General features: G+C 45.4%; 1 protein-coding gene across 1 annotated transcript; it reads right to left on the reverse strand.

Annotated features, from left to right (window-relative positions):
* Positions 1 to 7,369: 7,369 nt before the first annotated feature.
* CUNH10orf120 (chromosome unknown C10orf120 homolog) lies at positions 7,370 to 9,106 on the reverse strand. The gene is made up of 3 exons (XM_011381894.1): positions 8,910 to 9,106; positions 8,621 to 8,696; positions 7,370 to 8,122 (listed from the first exon to the last, which is right to left on the reverse strand). Exons 1-3 carry the CDS (start codon positions 9,104 to 9,106, stop codon positions 7,370 to 7,372), a joined length of 1,026 nt encoding a protein of 341 aa, XP_011380196.1.
* Between the last annotated feature and the right edge of the window lie 914 nt (positions 9,107 to 10,020).

The following is a 10,020-nucleotide window of genomic DNA, read 5'->3' on the forward strand; positions in this document are numbered from 1 at the left end:
CCTTGTGTGGGTTGTGTTTACCCTCCTGTTGTGGTTGAGCCTCGGTTGCTATTGGCACGTCAGTGGGAGGAGGTGACCCTCGGGCTGATTGGCCATGACGACCGGCCATGATGACAGTGGAGCCACTTTGCAGGGATTCATCCTATGAAGGAGAATTCACTCTAGCGGGGCTCAGGTGCCTGCACAGGCTGCCCTTTGGGTGTGTCTTTTGTGGAGGTGGTTGGGTGGTGCTCTGGTATGGTCTGAGCCTGGCCACCAGGTGTGTTGGTTCTGGAGTCCCTCGTGAGGGGCTCTGGTACAGGCCAAGTTCAGCTGCGGCCTATGCCGTGCCTTGCAAGGTGTGAGCTACAAAATGATCTGCAAATGGTTGCCACTTATGCTGAGGCCAGCTGCCGCTAGTGCCAGGCACAGGGCTGCTTAGCAGGAGGTACGGGGCACGCTGAGGCCAGATGCTGCTTATTTGGGGTTTGTGAACCTTTGAGAGATTTTAGGAAAGTCTGCAGCAGGCCGTTTGTATGGAAAAGCCACCGGAAGCAGCTTGTGTGAGCCCACAAGTTGGAGGGGCCGGGGCCCAAGGAAACAATAAGGGGGGGCCCCCGCCGAAACCAAGGTAAAGGGGAACCAAAAAAAAGGGCCCGCCTGCGTCTGCGTCTGAGCGAGAGGAGGGCTCAACAAAGGAAAAATGGCTTCTGCTAGCACTTCTGTCTGGGAAAAAGCTGCCCCTCCAGGCCTTGTCCCGAAGCCAGACAATTCAGTTCCTCCCCTTATGTCCCTAGTGCCTTTCAAGCTGCTGCCCCAGTGCTGGATCTCAGAACAAGCGAGTCCGTCAGTGGGTAAGTCTGTGCATTGGCCCTTTAAGAGAAATGCCTGGGACTCCAGTCACCCTCCATCTCACTCGACCAGGGTCTCCACTGGTTTTCACAGCCAGAAGTTGTGCCGACGTCTTTCCCTGAGACTGAACCCTGGGCTGGAGAACATGGTGTGGGGCTGGAGAACATGGTGTGGGGCTGGGACCCCTCGCTCCTCAGGGGGCCCTCCAGATTTTTAACTGTCACATGTGGTTGTGGGACCAGCTTGTTCTGCGTCTCCGCCCCAACTACTGATCTCAAGGTAGCTTCTTGTATGTCCTCAGCTATAGGACTTCTGTTCAGCTAGACTTCAGGCGATTCTCGATGATGGTTGCTCCGTAGTTTAGTTGTAGCTTTGATGTCAAGTCACACCTAGTTTCTGAGTGGCCCTGAACAAACCTGCTTTTCCCCCTTTGTCTGGTCCTTCCCTATGGACTACTCCACTGCAGACTTTTCTCTCCTTCTCATGAGACGGAGTAGTTTTCTCCACCTTGTTCACAGACCCCCTGACTAAATTTCTTCCACTGTGTCAGAACTGGCCAAGTACTCTCTTTCTATACTGTCCCGTGGTCACCATCGTCTGCTTCCCAGCATCCAGACTTTCATAAGGAAGAGTCGAAGAGTCTGTTGGGCGTTTAGTCAGTTGCTTCCCCAGCATGGATTCCCTCGTTGTCAACAGAGAACCACAGATTATCCAGGTTTTCACTCCTACCCCGTGTGTCTCATGGGCCTTAGGACACGCTGACCTCAGAACTAGCTCTGAGAACTGGCCTCAGTCAGGGGAGGTGGTGTGAATGTCACAGGAGGGCTCCTCTTCCCGGTGGGTGACTGGTGTAGGAAGGAGCATGTGACCCATGACATGAAAGGAAGGGTCTGGCCACAGAGAGCGGTGGGAGATGACTGCCCTCCACTTGGTACCAGCCGAGAGCGAAGCCGAGTCACAAGGGAGGCGGAGCCCGAGGCTGGCGGGGGTGCACATCCATAGCCGCCAGACCATGTCAGCTCGGTAGCCTCCATGCTTCCCGCTAAAGAAACCAAGACCTGTGCTTGCTGTCTAAGGCAATTTGTTTCTGTCACATGAAGCACAAAACATTCTCACCCCCATAAGGGTCCCATGAATCCCAGTCTCAGAGGGATAAGGACGGTTGGTCTTCCGTTTGAGCTCCAAGCTGAGCTGACCCGCGCCAGCTCTTCACTTTTAAAGATCCAGACAGCTTGGGCAGGTTTTTACGAAGAGACCTTTCCAGACAAAATGTCATCCACAAGCTTCTCAGATGGCGTGGGTATACCTGCATATCTGCTACTCGAGTTTAGTGTTTCACCAAAATCTCCAAACACCAGTCAATGCTGTCTGAAAATACAACCTGATAAATATCAAGAAAGATCAGAAGGAAATGTTCAAAATATAAAGCTTGGCAGACACTATCCTGAAGGTTTACATAAACAACTCTTACTGACTTGAACTCTAGTGACCGGACTGTCACAACCCACGTCTCAGAAATCGGGACGCCGATGGGGCAGATGGCACACACACGACTCCTTTTAGCTGCAATTTCTATTCACGTTGCCGCAAAGAACCATGGTACATTCTGCGTCATTATCTCTGTGGTACAAATCTAGAATTTTTCTAATGAAACAGTCTCAGAAAGTACAAAGGACTTCACTTTCTGGAAAATGTCCAGATGGCCACATGGATTAATAGAGGCCCTAGTTACACCTCTCCTTTTCTTCTGTAATCTGTGGTAATGGCCACCATGGAGATCAGCACAAAGGATTCAGAAGCCATTACAATACCCTAATACATCGTTGGATGCCACTCTATTCCGATGAGGCCACTACTTACCCGTCGATAAGTGTTCTTTCTAGTGAATAGTGTAGATTTAGCATCTAAGGCAGCCCTTACCTTGAAATCCTCTCCATCACAGCTTTTGACAATTCAACTCATCCTCCATGTCTGGGGTCGTTTCAGCCATTTTTGAAAAGAAAGGTGGATGCTTTCCAAGCATCGCATTTTACTTAGAGGAGAGGTTTTTCCATATAAACTTGAAACACATTCAAAGAAGAGAACTATTGCTTTTAAAGATTTACAAGGCACTCCTGGTTTCAAAACCATGGTGGTATTCAAGGGCTTGTAATGTAAGGTGGGGAAGATGTTATCTAATTATATTTTCATCCTAATGAGCACCTGGTTCATAACCATCAAAAGGTAAACATTATAATCTTCAAAACTATTTTTCCGATAACCGAAGGAAGGAAGGAAACATCCATTTCCCACTTGCTCCTACATCTCGGCTGCCTGTGCTCACGCAAGTGTTGGATTAAAGAATTATTACTATTCTCGAGGTTTGCACAATTTGAGCCTACATTCCAACTAAACAATTTATCTGTTTAAAGAAAATTTTCTTAAATGAATCTTCCCTAAAATTTTTATTTTGGGCATGCACGAGACATCTCAAAATTATAGCCAAGAACAGAATATATTGTACCCACCATACAGGTTTGTCAGTCTTCACATTATGACATATTGGTTTTAGGAGCTTTTAAAAATTGAAATAAAATACCACAGATTCTAATAAAGAATCTCCCTGCGGACCCCTCCCAAGAGCTGTTCTATGTTCCAAATCCAGTTTTTGTGATTACTGTGCAGGTTTCCGTAAGTTTAGTATATACCGACACATCCACATGCGTTAAGGAATACTGCGTCACTGGTTTTAAAGTTTATCTAACGGTTTTACCCTGCAAATGTTGGAATGTTTCTTTCTCAATATTGTATTTTTTGATATTTATCCAGGTTGCTAGAAATAGCTCTAGGTCATTCATTTTAACTACTGTAAAGTATTCCATTGCACGAGAAATCTCAAATTCATCTATCCACTTTCCCGTTGATGGACATTTATATTGCCACTGATTATTTGTGAATGGTAAGATACTAATTTTATTTGGCTCTATATGGACACCCAATTGTCCTTCTGCCGCCAGTCTCATTATCTCTCCTCTTGCCAATAATATGATAAGTAAATTACCAAAGCTTTATAACTATCCTTAATGAATGATAGGTCCAGTTTCTCTTCTGTTTGTGTGATTTTTGATCCTTTTCAAAACTGGCTTGCCTATTCTTGATCTTTTGTTTTTCCATATGAATTTTGGATTATCTTGTCAAATTCTAGGAATTTGATTTAGATCGAAAGTGCATTAAATTAATAGATTTGTTGGGCAGAATTGGTATTTTAATAACATCGAGGCTTTTGCACTGTTAACATTTATGTCTCTCCATTTCATCACATTTTACTTTATGTCTTTCAATACCATTTATAAATTTCCTCCATAGACACCTGATGCAACTAATTGGTTATTACAATTAGAAACATTATTATTTTTTTATATTGATCCAGCAATCTTAATCTAAACATTAGTTCTTATAAATTGATTGTAGATGATCTTAAATTTTCAATGTATATCATATTGAATGAAAATAAAGATAGTTTTAGTTCTTCTTTGCCAGTTCTTATAACCTCTACTCCTTTTCTTATGGAAAAAATAGCTAAAGCCTCCGTTACAATGTTCACTAAAAGAGGTGATGACAGTCATTCTGTCCTGCTCTGAATTTTAACAGAATTGCTTCCTAAGTCTCAACCAAAAATTTGCTAGTGGTTTCTTCATAGTTACAATTTGTGACATTAAGTTTGTTCCCCTTCAGCAGCTAGTTTCTAAGAGTTATTTTCTTATAAAACTGTCTGAAACTACTGTCTTTGGAGCAGAAAACTTTGAATTCCTAATTCCACTTTTGTAGGCAAACAATAAATATCGATCGAATGAAAGAATAACGAATGGATGAATAGAGTTCTTTTTAAAGAAACCTGTGTCATTACTCTTAAAACTATTGATTTTGATTGGAAGTGCATTAAATGAATAGATTTGTTGGGCAGCACTCATATTTTTATGGTATCAGTGCTTTTGAACCATTAATATTCATGCCTAGTTTCAAGGAAACTTTTCTTTCCAATAGTTTCCTTAAAACTACTTTTCAGGGCAATTTTAGGCTCACAGCAAAATGGAGAGTGATACACAGAGATTTCTCAGATAGCCCATGTCCCACGCACGCCCAGCCTCCCCACTGTCATTGTCACTCACCAGAGTGGTACATTCACCCAGGGTAATGGCTGCCTTAGACGCTCCACTACTGACTAGGAAGAATGCTGCTTACCAGTTGATAAGTCGTGGCCTCACCCGAATGCACAGTGAACGTCATTGATACACTAGAGTACTTTCATGGATTTTAAATCTTTTGTGCTTAATCACTCAGGTAAAAATTACCATAGAATACAAAAGAAAAAGAGAGATGTTATTAGAGAATCATTTAATCTCTACAGAAATTTAGATATTTTCACTGAAAATGAAGTCTTGAACTCTGGATCTATTTCGTATGAAGAATTCTGAGTTTGTACCAAAGATGGTGATAATTACTCAAACTGATACTGACGTCCCTTTTTGCAGTGTGGATATGAAAGTGCCCGCGTGGTTAGTGGCGTACAGGCCAGCGTTCTGGTGCTGTCACGGTCTCCACAGTTTGATTTTTTGAAAAGCCCAGTTAATAGAGTTTAAGGTCAGTAAGAATCATTTTATATACACCTTTAGGAGGGGCGTTTTTCAAGCATTTTATTTGCATGTTTCCCTCGGATTATTTTTGATATTTATTGGGTTATATTTTTGGACAACTTTGGCTTTTGGAGATTTTGGTAAACACTCAACAGAAGTAGCAGACATGCATGTTTCAGGGAAAGAAAAGTTTCCTTTGACCCGCTTAAAATCTCTGGCTGAGCCTAAAAATTAAATTGACAAAGAAGGATTAATAGGAGAAAAGCATGCAAATTCTATTGAGTTTTTACATGTACACGCGAGCCTTCACAACAGAATTAAGACCCAAAGAAGTTACTCAAGCAAGGAAGCTTTTAAACAAATAGTAAATTTGTGAACATTTGACAAGACAAAGGAGTTTGGGCCAGGCCTGGTAAATGGTGAAGTAACGAGGAGAGTTAATCTAACAAGATTTGTTTGTACAGATTTCTTAGCCCCAAATTCCCCATCTCTGGTGATAAGAATGTCTTCCTTCTTCCTGAGACAGAGGGTACTTTGACATGGGAGTTTTATGGCCCGCTTCAGGGGAGGAGAGAGAGGTGGAGGGAGTTTAGAGTGATTTTCCCGCTTCTGTCATTTCCCCAAACTCTTTACTCTTAAGATGTTCAATATGTCGAGGTGCTATATTTTGGGGGTAGCATGGCTTGAACTCCATGTTCCCCCATTTGAAACTTCTCCCAAGATGTTCACAGTCCAGAAACTGATTTAGTAAGCTATGCTATAACCCACTGAACCGATCTCTCGGTCTTGAAAATTTCTACGAAACAAAAGAAAAACAGAGATTAATGGTGGTAACAAACCATAAACGAAATTTTTGAGTCCAGAGGATGGTTGGTCAAGACGTCTAGATGCTGGGCTTGAGGTGTCTTCCGACGACGTAGTGTGGGCCGGTGCTGACAATTTGGCAGAGTTTCCCGATTTGCATCTGAATGTCTCTGGGAATGTCATCAGGTGTTCTGGTGAACTTCCTGAGTGGCCCATACAGCAGCAGGTACAAACACTGTCCAAACATGAGCTATGGTGGTGCTTTCTCTAAAGTTTATATCGAGTTGTCCAGCTTTAGCTTGCAGGTTTATGAGAAAAGGACAGTGTGTGTGCTCAATGATTTCAAGTCAGAAGAGCCCCATCTGGGCTAAAGGCTGGTCCCAGCTCCGGGGACTCTGCGGCAGACTGAGGGCAATCACGGTCCCATCTGTACCTGCCTCTCTGTGTTCATTCCCTTTGCAGTATGACTTTGCAATTTCTCCCATCAAGAGATGAAGTCCTTGCATCTGGACTGGCCTTGTATCTTGTTTAGGCCGACAGAATCCAGTTCCAAGTTTTGACTTCAAGGGGCCTTGCAAATTTCCACTTAGTCTCTTAGATCCTGCAAAGGCCCCGTGAACATGCCTAGGCTGGCCTTTTGGAGGAAGGAAGCATGTGGCCCCGTCGCTCCCACTGACCTGGCAGATAGTTGTCAACTCCCAGAAGAAGAACATCCTACCTGACCTGCTGGTGGCCTCACATACAGGAGGAGCCCAGCTGAGAGGAGGGGAACCCCCCAGTGGAGCCCAGCTTAGACTGCTGAGCCACAGAATTATAAGATAAATGGATGGTTGTTGTTTTAAGCTACTAAATTTTGGGGTGATTTGTTTCACAGAAACAGGTAACAGATACAGTCCCCATGGGAACAGATGAAAAGGAAGAGCCTGTATCTTCGGAAGGAAGGTGGGAGCTGAGAGCCAGGAGTTACCTGAAACCAGGGAACCTTAGCAAGTAGGTCTCACCTTGAGGAGCCCTGGGAAATCGGGTCCCAAAAGATGACGGGGCGGGAAGGCGCCTGGGGCAGAGCCGCAAGAGGAATAAGGACCAAGACACTCCGTTCACCACGGTGAATAAATAAAACTTTAATAACGGCGAGAAGCAGGTTTGCCCAGGTGCTCTTTCCAGACTCTCTCTTCTTCCTGGCCATTGGCCTTCCTCACGTCACTGAGGTGGGCTCCTCGTGATATAAAATCCTGGTTCATTAGCATTAGGTCTCCAGGGAATTCAGCTAAGGGCAGAAGGTTTCGGTTCGTAAAACCAGCGATGGACCGTTCCATTTTCTTTGTGGAAAAGAGTGGTTTCAGATCATTGGGATGGTACGTGACACATTTTTTTCGTTCTTCTGACTTGAAAATTACGTTCACTTTTATTTCTTGTCTTTTCGTGCTTTTGTCCTCCGCCTTGCCTCTCTCTTCCTGTGTGGCATCGTCGCAGGAATCTTCCTCCTCCTCCTCTCCGTCTTCCCCAGCCTTGTCGTCCACCGTCGGGCCCAGGCCCCCTTCAGACAGGAAGGAAGAGCTCCTGAATCTTTCAACGTAGGGCAAAAGCTGCTTGTTTCTCAGGGCGCGAGCGAACTGCATTCGCTCTATGTGTTTGCTGATGTTGAGCTGCTCCCGTCGTGGCATTCTGAACTCCTCCGGGGGCACGATCACCTTGGCTGTCCACATTTTTTCTTGAGGCCCGCAGGTGGCACAAGGGAAATGTTGTTTTTCATATTCCATCGCCTGTCTGTAGTCTCTAGACATCAGCTGTAGTTCCTTGAGCATTTTCCGTTCTTCTTCTTTCTTATAAGTCAGAAACTTTCTTGATGCTACGGTGTGAACGCCACCTAGACGCTGACAACAGGACAAGGATTGTTAAAATATCCACAGGACGGGAGAAGGGGGCACCCGCAGAACGAAGGAGCTCGTGGCACCTTCTCCCTTCCTTGCTGAGTGGGTATGAGCTTCTGTGTCGTGGGAAAGGGGGTGAATCTTTGGGGTCAGACAAGCCTGGGTTCAAATCCTGACTCTCCTTATTACCTACCATGAATCTGAAGGAATTTTATTGACTCGAGCGGACAGCATATATAGAATAACTCGTGCGAGGTAAGGGCTCAAGAAATGGCAGCTTTCGTCATCTGTTATCACTTGCAGTTGTATTTCTGTTTGAGATTTTGAAATAAGAGTATTTTGTTATGAAGTGTGGATGCCGCTAATAGACACGGCCAACTCGAGTCACTGTTTGGGAGACTTCCGTCTCTGTTGCTGGTGGTTTTGGAACCTCTGGCTCCACCTAGTCTAACTGCCTACCTTTAGCATGGCCTTCCTGTGTATAAACCCCAGGGCACTTACTAGAATCTCTTTCTCCAAGGGAGAGTATTTTCCGAGAGCAATGCGTGGGTCAGATTTGTAGAATTTGGTCCACATCCTGGAAGGCAGAGAGACAGGTGTGTTAGAACTCCGGAAAGGGTCTTCCTAGGTCTCCCTGTGAGAATGGAAAACCTCACAAAGGGTGATTCTACATGAGTCAGGCTAGGGCCACTGTGACCCTGGTTTCTGCAGCCACAGGGTTGGTTACTCCACTTGGCCTTGGTCTGAGATGGAGGGGAAGGAATGGATGGAAAACACAGACGACACTCACCCCAAAGGTGAAGCAGAACATCGATCCCCTTGGCAGCACAGGAAGTTTTTATCCCTAAAGGAATCGCTCGTGTTCGGTGTTCTGACTGACATTCTGCTGTCTGACTTCCTCTCTGCAGTCTTCCATTCTCGGGCTTTTGGGTCTTTAGCCCTCTGTTTTCCAAACTTCTGACAGCCATTCTCCCATTCTCTGATCATACTCTGGCAACAGGCGAGGATGGGAGGTGTCAATGCCCGGAGTTAACCTTTACAAGACAGTTTCATGGGAGCCCGAGGGACAGTCACCAACTCTTCCTGCATCATAACCGGCCTACTTGGGAGCCATTGTGAGGTCTGAGTTCAGACATCGAATGATCCCCTGGGATGAAATGGGCACCCGCTCCCACGCTCCTGGCGAGTCGGAGCCCAGAGTTGCAGAGTGGGCTGGAGGACGACCTGGCCATGCCACTGCTGCTCACAAGCCTGTAGAGACTGCTCGGCTGTCAGGATGAAGGCTCGGGTAGCTAGAGTCCCTCTCTGGTGTTTGCTTGCTCTCCAGTCTCAGTTTCTCATGCCTCATCCGTGCCGCGCTCTCAAGGGTTCTTGGGGTGAGCTTCCAGGCCGCCGTTCGTGCTCCCGCAGGGCTCATACACATCTCTCTCTCTCCCTTGGCAGCTTGCTTGTCTTTCGGGGCCTCCTCCAAAGATTTCCTTGCAACATAAATTACCCCTTTGTTCCTGTTCTCATAGCCCTTCCCGTATCACACTATGGTGCTTTGCCTCCTACAGACTCGATCGTCGCATAAGTCTGTCCCTCTGCTCAAACGCAGGTACCAACAGCATCTTATTAATTTTTGGTCGTTTCGCATGGGACTTGGTGTAGAGCAGATGGTCAGTTTGCTGACTCAATCAACAATCATCCAGGTTCCTTTGTCAATGGTGGGGTCCAGGGTGTTGCAGGCACAACCCCTATAGAAAGTGATTGAGCAATATATATCAAAAATTACAAATGCATTTACCCTTTGACCCAGCAATTACATGTATAGAATAAAATTTGCACATGGTCAATGTAGCCTTGGTTACAAGTGAGGTCAAACACTTTTTCTATCGGCCATTGAGAGTACCCTTTGTGAA

Source organism: Pteropus vampyrus, unplaced genomic scaffold (genome assembly GCF_000151845.1).
Source record: "Pteropus vampyrus isolate Shadow unplaced genomic scaffold, Pvam_2.0 Scaffold454, whole genome shotgun sequence".
Taxonomy (NCBI): domain Eukaryota; kingdom Metazoa; phylum Chordata; class Mammalia; order Chiroptera; family Pteropodidae; genus Pteropus; species Pteropus vampyrus.